Source organism: Helianthus annuus, chromosome 11 (assembly GCF_002127325.2).
Source record: "Helianthus annuus cultivar XRQ/B chromosome 11, HanXRQr2.0-SUNRISE, whole genome shotgun sequence".
In the NCBI taxonomy this organism is placed as follows: Eukaryota; Viridiplantae; Streptophyta; class Magnoliopsida; order Asterales; family Asteraceae; genus Helianthus; species Helianthus annuus.
Window position 1 is genome coordinate 189,684,730 of NC_035443.2, and position 16,016 is coordinate 189,700,745.

Sequence of the window (16,016 nt, forward strand, 5' to 3'; positions counted from 1 at the left end):
GCATTATTCAAATAATGCCCATGCAATCATTTCCCAATTATTTTTTTTAAACTTTAAATACTTTATTAAATAAAAAAAATACAATACTAGAAATAAAAAAAATAAAATCCGGTTAAATAAAAAAAATACAATACTACAAATAAAAAAAATTAAAATCTGAATTAAAAAAAAAAACACTAGTTTTCATCTTCGCTTTCTTCACCCTCGTCCTCCGTTTCTTCCTCTCCCTCAGGTGGTACATACCGAACCGACCATGCGTGGTGTAGCAAATCAACCATTAACTGGGAATGGTACGGTTCGTAACGCAACTCTCGCGCATTATTCACTCTTTCTTCCATTGACGCCTGTGGATGCTCCTCTTGAACGGCTTCTGGCACATAATTCTGGCATATTGCCTTTCCTTCGTCTTCCAAAATCATGTTGTGCATGATTATACACGCGTACATAGCATCTCTCATTTTTTGCTTGCTCCATGCACGACAAGGATTTCTCAAATAATGCCAGCGTTGTTTAAGAACCCCAAAGCATCTCTCAATGTCTTTTCGTGAAGACTCTTGAACCTTTTTAAAGTATGCTCTTTTTTCATCAAAAGGATCACCATACGTCTTCACGAAAATCGAATACCTAGGATATATTCCGTCGCTCAAATAATATCCATGAGGGTAGTAGTTTCCATTTGCGTAAAACGACGCTTTAGGAGCTTTGCCAGAAATCCACTCCTCTAACAGCGGAGATTGTTCAAAAACATTGATATCATTGCATGACCCGACCACGCCAAAGTAAGCCGACCAAACCCAAAGGTCCTGTGAAGCAACCGCCTGAAGAATAATAGTGGGTCCTTTTTGGTCACCCCGTGTGTGTTGGCCTCGCCATGCAGTCGGGCAGTTATTCCAACGCCAATGCATGCAATCTATGCTCCCGATCATACCAGGCAAACCATGCTCAGCATTATGTACCTCGTAGATCTTTTGAAGGTCGTCCCATGTGGGCGTTCTAAGATAACGCGCACCGTACACATCAATTATACCTTTATAAAAAAACATAGACAAAAAAAAAATAAATTATAGGAATTGTAAACATAGACAAAAAAAATGAAAAGTATACTCGATGTTAAAAAAATAAATTGTAAACATACTCGATGTTTAAAAAAAAAGTAAAGTATAGGAATTTTACCGCGACAAAAATGCTCCAAGCTATCTCTCGTTGTTTTCTCCGCCATTTTTAGATACTCGTCATTGATGTCGGTAGTGTTTCCATAAGCAAGGATTCGTAACGCCGAGGTACACTTTTGGATACCGGTAAATCCAAGTTCCCCTCTCGCATCCGCTTTTTGTTTAAAATAATCGTAGTTGGCTTCCAAGTCGTGGACTATGCGTAGAAATAACCGCTTACTCATTCGGAAACGACGCCTAAACATTTCGTTCGAATATGTCGGCTCCTCATCAAAATAATCTTTCATCAAACGATCGTGTGCCCCGCGTCGGTCTCGTTCAATATAACCTCTTTTACCTTTTTTTGCTTGGGGGCGACGACAATGCTCGACATATCTCATCGCTAGTTTACAAGCACCCGTAACCGCCTCTTGCTCAACCTCCTCATCGGTTGAACCATCGCCATCCGCAAAAAACTCGTGGTAGCAATAGTTTAGCATGGAACTAGGAGAATCCATCAAGTGTTTTATAAAATGGTTGTATTTTTTAGAGGGTTTTTGTGATTTTTTTGGTTGAAAATGAATGAGTATATATATATAGGGGGGAAATGAAATAAAAAAAAAAAAAAATAAAACTAGCCGTTTGAAAAAACTAGCCGTTTGAGAGTTGGGATTGGGCATTCAAAATCGTTCAGCGTTTTAATAAACACGCCGGAGTAAAATTTTTTCAAAAAAAAACGCCCGGAAACGCCCTATGTAGTGGGGATCTAGGCGTTTTCCGGCGTTTTTTTTTTGATTTTTTTTTTTAAAAAAACGCCCCATGTAGTGGGGATCTAGATTAATGTCATGCATTATGACTCTCAATCCATTCCCCTTTTAACTAATTTTTTTATAACACCCGTTTGAAATAAAACGCAACATGAATTGACCCGTTTGAAGTAAAACGCAACCCGAATTGACCCGTCTGAAATAGAACACAACCCAAAGTGACCCGTTTAAAATAAAATATAACCAAAATTTATTGTTGTCATTAATAGACTCCATTTAATATGTTTATGTTCATATGCAATTAGCAAGTACTTACGGTGCTTAGTTTCCTGTTATACAAATTATTGAGATTTTAATAATTAGCAAATACTCCATCTTTTCCAAAAAAAAAAAAAAAACACCAGCTACTAAAAATCATATATATGGTAACCCAAAAAAACTTATATAAAACAGAACCAACCTCGTATAAAAGTGAAAATGTATTCCATACTTACACAGCTACCTCTTGGTGCACAAAATATATGTAGTGACTACTTTTACACTTTTCTCCTGAGTAAATATTTAAATAAAAGTTGGAACTACCTTCACTAAAATCATGACATTGCTTAATGGTGGATCAACGATCATCCATTCAGACCTACCTACCATTCTAATTTTGAGTGAATCTCCTTCTCTGATGGTAACGGTTGAACTCCAATACTCCAATCATGACATTGCCTAATGGTGGATCAACGATCATCCAATCAAACCTTATAACCCTGTTGACCCAAAACATCTCTGAGACCAACTGAAATGTTCATTTACAACATGCTTGAAGGTTACAACACTATCCAAGCCTCCAAATCTGATTACTTACTTGATTAGACAGGTACGACTACCTCAAGAAACACTTCAGAATTGCAACGCAAAAAAATGTACTATACTGCAATCCACATCACCACAATTATGAATGTACACATCAGAAGCATCTTTGAGAAAGGTCAGTTGGGTCAATCACTAAGCAAACTGTATTTCTAATGTAAAATTATCCTATATAATTTATTCAAAAATTATATTAATGTTGAAATAATATAATCTTAGTGATCCAATCGGGACACTAATTACTTGTAGACAAACAAATAAGTTTGGCAAAAATGTGTCAAATTACCCGCCCCATCCCGTGCTCTCTTTTTTACTTGTTACCCAACCCAACCACTTTACCTGATCTAGATGGATACCCAAGTCTAAACAGCAAAAAATAAGTTTTACTAACAAAATGTTATATTAATGTTGAAATAATAGAATATCAATACTCAAGTTTCACACTAACATAAAATTTGCTACAAACCTACAAGAGCATACGAAAGTGTCCCTACCTTGACTGAATAGTCAGCAACACGCTTTCTCAACAGTAAAGTCTCTTGCTCCTGATCTCGAGTGTCAATTACAACCTTTGCAAATATATATTGCGGACATACTTTATAACTAAAAGAGTTTTTATTTAAAAAAAACTTTTAAAAAAACAGTACTAAATAGATGGTTTAAGGGGATGTCAGCATTCGGTACCTCAGAAGTTGACACAAGCCCATGTCCAGACACATTGAACTGGGGATCATATTCTCGTGCTGGTTGATACCTACAGTGTGTGTGTGTGTGTGAAGAATTCCTTAGTTTGGATATAGGTAAATTATATGACATCTTATACTCGATCCGTTGATTTATGTCCGAAACCTAAAATACCTTAAAGGAGAAAATGATGATGTGGATGCCGAAGAGAACATGCCCCCATTATTTGTCATTGTGTGACCGCTAGGAACCATCGTAACTGCTTCCTTAACCTTTTGGGTCTCTCTGAAATCTTTATTGAGGACTATTGGACTCTTTGTTGGAGGTAAATAGCTATTATCATTCCAATGACCAGCGGGGTGACTATTTTCAGCCTTTAATTCTCTGGATTTCTACCATAAAATTAACACTCATTCGTCTACAAGAAAAAGAATTGGCAGAGCTCAAAAGTATGCAGTATGGCACCCCATATATCCGGATTCAACAGTACATGTAGAAAATCGTATCATTATAAGCAGTGTTCATACTTGAATGAAGTTACTTAGCATAAAATACGGTTTACACTAAAGGAAACCCTAGCAGACTGCAACCGGTGCTGCTAATATTATGTAATGATTATTAACACGCAAAAAGGCATTTTTTTTTTCAGATATCTATGATTGGTGCTATTAATACTTTCTAATGATTATTATGGATGTGGAAAAGGGCACTTTAACAAAAAAACTTGTGACTAGTTGTCCATTTATACCTGCTTACCATCTGCATGCCTTAAGTAAAAAAAAACTTAAGCACATGTTTATATTTTGTTTCTTAAATGTTGTTATGCAGATTTTATATATATTCGAATAAGTCAGTATGAAAGTATGAAGATAAATTTACGAATGGAAAATGACCCATCAACGTAAATTTTTCTTCATTTTCTATGCCTCAAGTATTGAGATTAGACTTACTAATGTTTTACATTTGTATAAAATACCAATCCTCTTACCGATCTTAGCATACAACAAATTCTGGTATTCTTTGTAAAAGTGATGTTGATGAAGAATACAACTTTCAGAATGGTAATAATACCGGTAACAAAAAAATAAAGAAAGGTAACTGTAGGCCCATTTTCCTATTCAAATTATTAAAGCTCAAGGTCACACCCATGACAATCATAAGTTCAATCTAATGACAAGGAATGACGTCAATATGCATAGCAACGGTAACAGGAAATTATGTCCTTAAAGTTCCTAGAAAATAGAATAATGGCATTTAATACTGACTTATTCGAATATATATAAAATCTGCATAACAACATTTAAGAAACAAAATATAAACACGTGCTTAAGTTTTTTTACTTAAGGCATGCAGATGGTAAGCAGGTATAAATGGACAACTAGTCACAAGTTTTTTTGTTAAATTGCCCTTTTCCACATCCATAATAATCATTAGAAAGTATTAATAGCACCAATCATAGATATCTGAAAAAAAAATTGCCTTTTTGCGTGTTAATAATCATTACATAATATTAGCAGCACCGGTTGCAGTCTGCTAGGGTTTCCTTTAGTGTAAACCGTATTTTATGCTAAGTAACTTCATTCAAGTATGAACAATCGTATCATTATAAGCAGTGTTCATACTTGAATGAAGTTACTTAGCATAAAATACGGTTTACACTAAAGGAAACCCTAGCAGACTGCAACCGGTGCTGCTAATATTATGTAACGATTATTAACACGCAAAAAGGCAATTTTTTTTCAGATATCTATGATTGGTGCTATTAATACTTTCTAATGATTATTATGGATGTGGAAAAGGGCAGTTTAACAAAAAAACTTGTGACTACTTGTCCATTTATACCTGCTTACCATCTGCATGCCTTAAGTAAAAAAAACTTAAGCACGTGTTTATATTTTGTTTCTTAAATGTTGTTATGCAGATTTTATATATATTCGAATAAGTCAGTATGAAAGTATGAAGATAAATTTACAAATGGAAAATGACCCATCAACGTAAATTTTTCTTCATTTTCTATGCCTCAAGTATTGAGATTAGACTTACTAATGTTTTACATTTGTATAAAATACCAATCCTCTTACCGATCTTAGCATACAACTAATTCTGGTATTCTTTGTAAAAGTGATGTTGATGAAGAATACAACTTTCAGAATGGTAATAATACCGGTAACAAAAAAATAAAGAAAGGTAACTGTAGGCCCATTTTCCTATTCAAATTATTAAAGCTCAAGGTCACACCCATGACAATCATAAGTTCAATCTAATGACAAGGAATGACGTCAATATGCATAGCAACGGTAACAGGAAATTATGTCCTTAAAGTTCCTAGAAAATAGAATAATGGCATTTAATACTGACTTATTCGAATATATATAAAATCTGCATAACAACATTTAAGAAACAAAATATAAACACGTGCTTAAGTTTTTTTTACTTAAGGCATGCAGATGGTAAGCAGGTATAAATGGACAACTAGTCACAAGTTTTTTTGTTAAATTGCCCTTTTCCACATCCATAATAATCATTAGAAAGTATTAATAGCACCAATCATAGATATCTGAAAAAAAAATTGCCTTTTTGCGTGTTAATAATCATTACATAATATTAGCAGCACCGGTTGCAGTCTGCTAGGGTTTCCTTTAGTGTAAACCGTATTTTATGCTAAGTAACTTCATTCAAGTATGAACAATCGTATCATTATAAGCAGTGTTCATACTTGAATGAAGTTACTTAGCATAAAATACGGTTTACACTAAAAGAAACCCTAGCAGACTGCAACCGGTGCTGCTAATATTATGTAATGATTATTAACACGCAAAAAGGCAAATTTTTTTTCAGATATCTATGATTGGTGCTATTAATACTTTCTAATGATTATTATGGATGTGGAAAAGGGCAGTTTAACAAAAAAACTTGTGACTAGTTGTCCATTTATACCTGCTTACCATCTGCATGCCTTAAGTAAAAAAAACTTAAGCACGTGTTTATATTTTGTTTCTTAAATGTTGTTATGCAGATTTTATATATATTCGAATAAGTCAGTATGAAAGTATGAAGATAAATTTACAAATGGAAAATGACCCATCAACGTAATTTTTTCTTCATTTTCTATGCCTCAAGTATTGAGATTAGACTTACTAATGTTTTACATTTGTATAAAATACCAATCCTCTTACCGATCTTAGTATACAACTAATTCTGGTATTCTTTGTAAAAGTGATGTTGATGAAGAATACAACTTTCAGAATGGTAATAATACCGGTAACAAAAAAATAAAGAAAGGTAACTGTAGGCCCATTTTCCTATTCAAATTATTAAAGCTCAAGGTCACACCCATGACAATCATAAGTTCAATCTAATGACAAGGAATGACGTCAATATGCATAGCAACGGTAACAGGAAATTATGTCCTTAAAGTTCCTAGAAAATAGAATAATGGCATTTAATTACTAATAAGTCGAAATTACAAGTTCATAACAAATCTGGATTCTAATTCAAACAGGACTTAATTACCAAACTAATGTGTGAGGAAAAATGTATATCATAAATTTGATAGCTTTGATAGTGTTGTGTTACAATTTAAAGAAGTCGACCTTAATATTAAAAAAATACAACTGGCAAAAATAATGAGGCTGTATGCTAAAAGAAAAGAGAGAACACGTACATAGTCTTCGAGTTCCTGATCCCTCTTTTGAAGCTCAGACCTCAACCTTTGATTCTTTTCCATCTGATGAGAAATAAAACATGATGAAAATATGAGTCGGAGACAGAAGGTAAGGGTGAGAACAATTAACAAATCAATAAGATAAATAATATTACCAAAGTGCATAGTGATAGTGTTACAAGGAATTTTGTTGAATAGCAAAATGACTAAGTTTTCCTCTCATATCATTTAAGTTACTTAACTGTTGGGAAATTTGTACTTTCTCACAAATACTTTTTACCTTCCATCCTATGTTGTAACACCCTAATAATCATGTCACACTTAAAAAACTACTATACTAGACATCATAAATTTGATCAGCAAAATTGTTACAAGGAATGGGATTCTTGACTGAAATGCATCCAAAAAGAGTTGTATAAAGAAAGCCCATTAAGCATAAATCACAATTGTAACTCTAGCAAATCCAATTTCCCTGCATTTTTTTCTCAGAGGAATAAAATCAAACAGTTGGTATGCATCTCTTTAATATTTAAAAACAAAAGAATCAAACTTGTAATATAAAGCACTAAGACCGTGTATGTACCTTTTGGTGAAGAGTAATCCAACACAAAACTACAGATACACAAGAAAAGCGTGGATCTTTTAGATATAATGTTTCTTGAAGCTTGTTGGTTCTTCATGGTCTTTTTTTGTTTCATATATTTCAATTTTCTCCCCACTGAATAGGACTCATTCAACAAAACACATGAATCCAATTTCAGTAAAACAAATAATTTAAAATTTTAGTCAGAAGAACAAAGAGAGAGGTCGGAGAATATAAACAGGACCCTCTTATCTGTTGTCCCCGGCTGATTTCTATCCATCTCGGTTACCTGTTCCTCTTTAGGTTTGTCTTCCATCTCGATTTCATCTTCTTATAGTAGCAATTGCATTAGGAAAATGATAAAACAAATAGGTTTGTCTTCCATCAACCTGTGGTGAACCAAAGCAACTCTTGCCACCGACTCGGAACTCGGCGTTGATGATGACGACGGGGAAGTGAATGGCAATTAGGGAGAGCGGTGGTGATGGTGGGGAGTTTATAACAGGGGCGGTGCATTTTTTTTTGCGAAATTAAGGGGAGGGACGTGGGGTGTAGAAGCAGTTGTCCACCCAAAATTTGGTATGACCAGAACCGTAAACAACTGCATTGTATAACCTCTGCAGACTGCTCCTTCTAGAAGAAAAAATGTGAGTTTAAACGATCAGGATTAAAAGTTAAAGAGTTTGAATGGTCAAGATTAACTCAAAAAGCAGTTAGACTTAATGGGTTCCATATATAATAATAATAATAATAATAATAATAATAATAATAATAATAATAATAATAATAATAATAAGACTTGCGCGTGTTGCGGCGCGAGTACTTCGCAAATATCGAACGGATTAGTCCAAGTGTTATGTGATGTGTTAACCATATGAAAACGCACATTTTGACATATCCGATTTAAGTCAATGTATCCTATAGTTGCATTGCGATTGGATTAAAGCGTAACGTAAATCAAATTTATATCGTACAATCATAACGTATTATACGCGACCCAACTTACTCGAATTTATATCGTCAAGCCAAAAACTCTCGAGGGGTCAAAGTGGCATTTACAAAGTTCATAAAAAGATAAGTGGTTAAAAATTGCATTTCCTAAACTTAAGGGCTCAAGAAAGGGTAAAGATAAAATTTGATAAAGTTTTGGGGTAAGAAGGAAACTATAACAAAGTTGGAGCTGAAAAGGAAACTACCACAAAGTTGGGGTGTCAAAAGCAAACTATTTGTAAAATGGAGTAGTAGTTTAGAGACTAAATTTGCCATTTTATAAAACTTTTAAGGTACCAAAGTCAAGGGGCTAAAATTGCAACATCGTGAAAGTATGGGGAGGCAAAACTGGTGGGGTTTCCACCGACTTTGTCTTTTGACTGTTGGAAACATATAGTAAGACAAAACACGATTCGTAAAACGCAGTGCGTAAAAGACAATTACAAAAAATGTAAAACACAATGCATTGGCATTTGCAAAAGTATAGGTTGTAGTCTACGGGTTACAATTGCAATTTTTGTAAAGTTGGGCGGGTGTAAAAATTGAGTAACAGTACAAGGGGTAAAACACAATTTATAATTTGGTCCCTATTGATCTTAACCATTAGATCAAAGATCTAATGGTTTAAAACACTTCTCACACTTTAGACACTTTGTATACTATCCCTACCCTGTGTATATATATACTAATTAAAAAAATAATAATTCGAGCCAAAACGAGCCGAACAGACCTTCACTCATGCTTGGCTCATTTACAAACCGAATCGAGTAGAGCGGCTCGTTTACAACCGAGTATCAAATCGAACGGGTATTTTCTGAACAGTTGAGCGAGCGAAGCCAAGGTAAGCTAACCCAAACACCCTCTGAATCGTTGTCGCTGAATGAAAAAATAGACAAGGAAGGTCTTCTATTCTACTACCCCTTTTCCTTAATAGCACCTTCTTCCTCATTCTGCCCTGCCCTACAAGGTACCGCCCCCTTCTCTGCTCTTCGATTAGATCGTCTCTACCTTCGTCGCACTCTAACCTGTTAAGATTGCGTAACTTATACAGCTCGTTTTATGATCTATTTGCAGGTTGTTTTTGTATAGTCTTGAAGAATAGCAAGTAGCTAGTTATTTCAATTGAATTGTTTTTTGATAAATTAAAGTAACAAATTTGCCTTGATATTCAGTAGTCGTTTGGTGTGTGTGCCAAAACAAACAAACAAACAAACAAACAAACAAACGTGAGAGATGGTGAAGGTTCGGATGAATACGGCGGACGTCGCCGCCGAGGTGAAATGCTTACGCCGGCTAATCGGGATGCGCTGTTCTAATGTCTACGACCTCTCTCCTAAGGTCACCCTAAACCCTAACTGTTTGATTATATTCATCAGAGCTAGTAATTAATTAATTAATTGTTGCTGCAGACATATGTATTCAAGTTGATGAATAGCAGTGGAATTACCGAATCTGGAGAGAGTGAGAAGGTTTTGTTGCTCATGGAAAGCGGCGTCCGCTTGCATACCACTGCATATCTTAGGTAACCTTTCCTTTCTTCTAGATCAATTCTGTAAACTCACTGTGCAATCTTCCAAACCTTCAAGGTCAAGGTCTTCGTGCTAGGTAGGGTAAATACGGTGCCCTGTATAGTGGCACCTTCCTTGTATAACATCATCAAAACTCTAGATAATTGGTATGAAACTGATGCGCGCTTTACGGATACCTTATGAGTTACACTACTGTAGCTGCATGTCCTATAATGATCAGTCATTTTGATAGACCATGTTCTGTAAACCAAACGATTTAAGTTAGCCAAGGGAAGGAGAGAGATAATTATGTTTGTGTGCATATAAGAGCAGCTCATTAGTTGTTGTAAGTGGATAAATGTTTTATTGAATAAATGTTCTACAGTGTATATTCGGTTTCGGTGATGTTTGCAGGGATAAAAGTAATACTCCTTCTGGGTTTACCCTTAAATTACGAAAACACATAAGGACTAGAAGGCTTGAGGATGTAAGGCAGCTTGGATATGATCGGGTAATGCCTTTTTTACACTTCATTGATTGTTGGATTACGCTCTTAGTTCGCTTCTCATTTACTATTTTGTCTGAGCAGATAGTTCTCTTTCAATTTGGGGTTGGTGCTAATGCTTACTACATTATATTGGAGTTATATGCGCAAGGAAACATAATACTCACCGATTCCGAATACATGGTTTTAACTCTTCTGCGGTCACACAGGTTTAAACTCCTGAATCATACTTTTTTGTCTTGCCTTTTGTTATATTTCAATGGGTTACTAACTAACTTTATTTAGGGATGATGATAAGGGATTTGCAATCATGGCACGGCATCCTTATCCGATTGAAAATTGTAGAGTCTTTGAGAGAACTGATGGTGCAAAGCTAGAGTCAACGCTAACATCCTTCAACAATCATCAAATTGAGGAACATGTGGAAGATGGTTTAGGTGTAAATGAGACACCTGGTGCACCACAAGCTAAAAAGGGAAATCGAAAGGCTGTTAAGTCAGGTGATGCTAGTAAAAAGAAGGATAATACCCATGGCAAACAAGCTACGTTGAAGGTTGTTCTTGGGGAAGCTTTGGGTTATGGACCGGCATTATCAGAACATATTATATTAGATGCTAGCTTAACTCCAAACTTGAAAGTTTCCAAGGATGTGAAGTTAGAGGATAGTAGCATTCAGGCTCTTACTGAAGGTGTTAAGAGGTTTGAGGACTGGCTGGAGGATGTTATATCAGGTGCCAAAATTCCCGAAGGATACATCTTAATGCAAGAAAAGAAAATAGGAAAGGATCACATCCCTGTTGAATCATCTGGCACTGATCAGGTTACGTTTCGTCTTTAGTCATTGTTTGTACTAATTTTATCACAGGAAAACCGTGTGCAAATCATATTGTTAGTATTGACATGTTTTGATCTCCTTTTCAGATTTATGATGAGTTCTGCCCGTTATTGTTAAATCAGTTCAGATTGAGGGTGTCTGTGAAATTTGAGACCTTTGATGCTGCATTGGATGAATTCTACAGTAAAATTGAGAGCCAGCGAGCTGAACAGCAACAACAAGCAAAAGAGAGTTCTGCAATGCAAAAGCTTTCCAAAATTCGCAATGACCAGGTCCTAATATATTATAATTTATTCGTTAAACAATCTCACAAGTGCTACTAATTAAGCTAATTTTAAGTTTTTGTTATAGGAAAACCGTGTGCAAATACTGAAGAAAGAAGTAGATCGAGCTGTTACAATGGCAGAACTTATAGAATACAATTTAGAAGATGTGGATGCGGCTATCTTGGCTGTTAGAGTAGCTCTTGCAAATGGTATGAATTGGGATGATTTAACCCGGATGGTCAAAGAGGAGAAGAAATCTGGAAATCCCGTTGCAGGCCTTATTGACAAATTACATCTTGAAAGAAATTCCATGAGTCTGCTTTTGAGTAACAATCTTGATGAAATGGACGATGATGAAATTACTCAACCCGTGGAAAAGGTTTTACTTGAAATTTCTATCATCCACATATTCTTTTCTATTATTACTTAAGTAGCTACTGATTATTAATAGCCCTCATGACGTATATGCGTGAATTTCATTTAGGTGGAAGTTGATCTATCACTTTCTGCTCATGCCAATGCTCGACGGTGGTATGAGCAAAAGAAAAAACAAGAGAGCAAACAAGAAAAGACTCTTACAGCTCATGCAAAGGCCTTCAAGGCTGCTGAAAAGAAGACACGTCAGCAACTCTCTCAGGTAATTTTACACTAAACACTTTTATCTGAATGTGTAGCTTCTGTGGTGCCAGATTTACTAACTATGCTTATGTTGAAATAATTATCAGGAAAAATCCGTTGCTGCCATTTCACATATACGAAAAGTGCACTGGTTTGAAAAGTTTAATTGGTTCATCAGCAGTGAGAATTATTTGGTTATCAGTGGACGGGATGCTCAACAAAATGAGATGATAGTCAAGCGTTACATGTCAAAAGGAGATCTGTGAGTGCATATTGCTATTTATTGACGGTGTTATCTATGCTATTTGGTGAATTTTTTTATGCTGATATCAATGTTTGTTGATAAACAGGTATGTCCATGCAGAATTACACGGAGCTTCGAGCACAGTGATTAAGAATCACAAGCCTGATAGTCCTGTACCCCCCCTTACACTGAATCAAGCCGGATCTTTTACTGTAAGTAAAAACTATTCATTTCTTGACATTTGACAAAAGTTCTGTGTGTATATAAAAAACGATTGTGATGCAGGTCTGTCATAGCCAAGCTTGGAACTCGAAGATCGTTACGAGTGCATGGTGGGTATACCCTCACCAAGTGAGCAAAACCGCTCCTACGGGAGAATATCTTACGGTCGGCAGTTTTATGATCAGAGGAAAGAAAAACTTTCTTCCACCTCATCCGTTAATCATGGGCTTTGGAATATTATTCCGTTTAGACGAGACTTCATTGGGGTCCCACCTGAACGAAAGGAGAGTAAGGGGTGAAGATGAAGGACTTAACGAGACTGAAGACACCGAGCCTTTTAAAGAACTGTCGGATACCGGTTCTGAGAATGAAGCACCAGATGCTGAAAACCCAGTGCACGTTTCTGATTTATCAACAGATAACCAAAAATTGGGAAATGTTTCATCTGAAGTTGACTGCAATCGCGATTTATCGACAGATAACCAAAACTTGGGAAATGTTTCCTCTGAAGTTGACTGCAATCGTGAAGTTAGCTCTGATTCGGCACAGGTTTCTGTTGAAGAGAAGACGTCTGCTGCAACTGCGTCCCCTGAACTTGAGGATCTATTAGATAGAGCCCTTGAACTTGGATCGGCTGCTAAAAAGTACGGGCTCATTCCGTCCTCACAAACTGAATCTGATATTAATAATAACGGTAATGAGGAGAAGAAAGAAACAGTGAGTAGGGAGAAGCCTTATATTTCCAAAGCGGAAAGAAGAAAGCTCAAGAAAGGACAAACGCATAGTGAAGGTGGAAATGGTGGTCACGTGGAGAAAAAGAAGCTTAGTGAAGGCGGAGATGGTGGTCATGCAGAGAAAAAGAAGAATAAAGCTGAACAGAAAAACATTGAGAATATAATGGTGGACGGTGGTGGAAAGGTCAGTCGTGGTCAGAAGGGTAAACTTAAGAAGATGAAAGAAAAATACGGGGATCAAGATGAGGAAGAACGGAAAATCAGAATGGCTTTACTTGCCGTGAGTGTTAACAATTTGTTGTATTATATTGTATTAATTTACACTAGGCTAACCGTGAAAATACTGCAGTCTGCTGGAAGAGCTAAATCTTATGAACAAGAAGCGCAAAGCGAAGCAATAGCTACAAGCAAAGAGTTGAAACCTGTAGGCGGCGGCGGTATGTATCACTAATACATATTATTCCTTGAAAATATAAAGTGTGTGATTAATATGATGAGATTCAATGAGAATGCAGGCAATGAAGATGCTATAAAAAGATGCTACAAGTGTAAAAAGGTTGGGCATCTGGCTAAAGATTGTCGAGAAGACGCAAATGGAGTTGCGCAGCTTAATGAAGCTGAGAGGATGGCAATGGAAGAAGATGATATAAAAGAGATTGGTGAAGACGAGAAAGAGAAATTGAATGATGTGGATTATCTGACAGGGGTTCCTTTACCAAACGACATTCTTTTGTATGCGGTGCCTGTTTGTGCTCCTTATGCTGCTGTACAATCATATAAATATCGTGTGAAGATAATCCCTGGAACAGCAAAGAAAGGAAAAGGTAAATTTCAACAAAGAAAATTTGAAATTTGAATATTGTTTTGTTCTACTTTTTGGAGTATGATGATGATGTTTGGGTTTGTAGCTGCAAAAATGGCGATGAATTTGTTTGGTCACATGCCGGAAGCAAGCCAACGAGAGAAAGAGTTGATGAAGGCATGTACAGACCCGGAGTTGATGGCTGCGATTATTGGGAACGTCAAGATATCTGCAGCAGGACTGACTCAGCTTAAGCAGAAACAAAAGAAAGGAAAGAAAGCAGCCAGTAAACAAAGCTAAGTTTACCGATAGGAGAGGAGAATGTAAACATACATACACGACACTAAAATTTTGGCAATGCAGATGAGCAAAAAGTAATCTTTATGGTATAGTTGCGAGTAATCATTCCGCCAAAAGTGTTTTGCTATTATAACGTTCTGTTTTCGACGCCAAAAGCATTTTGCTATTATAATGTTCTGTTTTCGAAAGCCAGTTACTGATTGACTATATGCTACTCACCTCATACCGGTTTTGGTTTAATGTTTGGTCTTTCTTTCTTTCTTTCTTTCTTTCCTTTTTTTTTTGCAATCTGATGTATATAAACTCAAAACTGTTCTCATACTTCCAATAAGAAAATGATTATTCTTATAACCCTTAAAGAGGTAAAGATGATACTACTTTTGTTAGTCCAACCTATACCATATAGTTACAAATTATTTTTAGAGTAAACTGCCATTTTGGTCCCTGATGTTTGGTCATTTTTGCCACTTTAGTCCAAATTTGAAACTTTTTGCATCTGGATTCCTGTGGTTTTTTTTTTTTTGCCATTTTGGTCCAAAAATGAAATCAGCTCATATTTCTCAAATTAAATCTTGGTATTTTGTCCTTTTCTATAGGGGCAAAATGGTCATTATAATTTTATTATAACACATTATCAATTAAAATAATAAAATTAAATAATCCCCTTTTGACCATATAAAAGCACAGACTTCATCTTCCCTCAGACCCAAACCACATTCTCCATTGAGATTCATTCTTTTTCATAGTGTTCAGCCCAAAACAGATTCGAGTTACCTTCAAAGCAGTTTATAATATCATCGTTATCAATTTCCGGCAACACCCACTCTTTTTTCGACCATACACCGGAGCCATACGGCCACGTGCTCCGACCGACACGTAGTCAAACAATGTGCGCCAGTACTTACCATCAAAATGTTTCAAAGCATTCATATCGTGTTGAACATCCAACAGGCCGCCGGAGCTACTCCGCTAAATCTCCTCCGCCGCCGCCGTCGTCTCCGTCACCGTCACTATCGCTAGTCGCGTTGCAGTTCCGCTCTCACACCGCCGCATCGGCCGCTTTCCGCTCCGTTCGCTCGCGGTGGAGCCACGACGTTGATTGGAAGTCTCCAGCTTCGTTGAGTTCTCAGATCCGGACTGCTGCTTTTCCTATTCTGGATCGGTTTTATCGCAATCTCTCTACGATCGGTAATCATTTCGTTTGATCTATTGTTCTGATTGTCTCTGTTGCTTTTGATTCGAAGATTTGTTGTTGTTGTGTGGAATTCTGTTGCTTTTGTTC

The 16,016-nt window shown here is 36.2% G+C and overlaps 2 protein-coding genes and 1 long non-coding RNA gene across 8 annotated transcripts; 1 reads left to right on the plus strand and 2 right to left on the minus strand.

Moving 5' to 3' along the window:
• Positions 1–45: 45 nt before the first annotated feature.
• Positions 46–1,942, minus strand: LOC118484365. Its single transcript, XM_035980408.1, has 2 exons — positions 1,174–1,942; positions 46–1,027 (listed from the first exon to the last, which is right to left on the minus strand). Exons 1-2 carry the CDS (start codon positions 1,829–1,831, stop codon positions 177–179), a joined length of 1,509 nt encoding a protein of 502 aa, XP_035836301.1. The 5' UTR covers positions 1,832–1,942; the 3' UTR covers positions 46–176.
• A 1,769-nt stretch (positions 1,943–3,711) lies between these two features.
• LOC118484366 lies at positions 3,712–7,198 on the minus strand. The gene is made up of 2 exons (XR_004873457.1): positions 7,128–7,198; positions 3,712–3,855 (listed from the first exon to the last, which is right to left on the minus strand). It is a non-coding gene; the product is annotated as an uncharacterized LOC118484366 (long non-coding RNA).
• Positions 7,199–9,513: 2,315 nt separating this feature from the next.
• LOC110891534 (nuclear export mediator factor Nemf) lies at positions 9,514–14,995 on the plus strand. 6 transcript variants are annotated; one of them, XM_022139239.2, is made up of 15 exons: positions 9,514–9,667; positions 9,873–10,038; positions 10,110–10,222; positions 10,623–10,719; positions 10,798–10,922; positions 10,999–11,533; positions 11,635–11,820; positions 11,900–12,193; positions 12,299–12,451; positions 12,540–12,694; positions 12,783–12,888; positions 12,962–13,912; positions 13,982–14,069; positions 14,148–14,456; positions 14,541–14,995. In XM_022139239.2, exons 2-15 carry the CDS (start codon positions 9,934–9,936, stop codon positions 14,732–14,734), a joined length of 3,411 nt encoding a protein of 1,136 aa, XP_021994931.1. In that variant the 5' UTR covers positions 9,514–9,667; positions 9,873–9,933; the 3' UTR covers positions 14,735–14,995. The 6 variants fall into 6 exon arrangements, with proteins under 6 accessions (XP_021994931.1, XP_021994935.1, XP_021994934.1 ...); XM_022139243.2 differs by having other exon boundaries at positions 13,982–14,066; XM_022139242.2 differs by having other exon boundaries at positions 9,555–9,667; positions 9,876–10,038.
• Positions 14,996–16,016: the final 1,021 nt, after the last annotated feature.

Excerpts from the sequence above, each read along its gene's own strand:
- LOC118484365 (XM_035980408.1), bottom strand. The coding sequence starts at position 1,831 with ATGCCCAATCCCAACTCTCAAACGGCTAGTTTTTTCAAACGGCTAGTT. Across the intron at positions 1,028-1,173 it reads CTTGGAGCATTTTTGTCGCG|GTATAATTGATGTGTACGGT; the intron begins GTAAAATTCCTA and ends TTTTTTATAAAG.
- LOC110891534 (XM_022139239.2), top strand. The coding sequence starts at position 9,934 with ATGGTGAAGGTTCGGATGAATACGGCGGACGTCGCCGCCGAGGTGAAA. Across the intron at positions 12,695-12,782 it reads TACATGTCAAAAGGAGATCT|GTATGTCCATGCAGAATTAC; the intron begins GTGAGTGCATAT and ends GTTGATAAACAG. Across the intron at positions 14,070-14,147 it reads GAAACCTGTAGGCGGCGGCG|GCAATGAAGATGCTATAAAA; the intron begins GTATGTATCACT and ends ATGAGAATGCAG.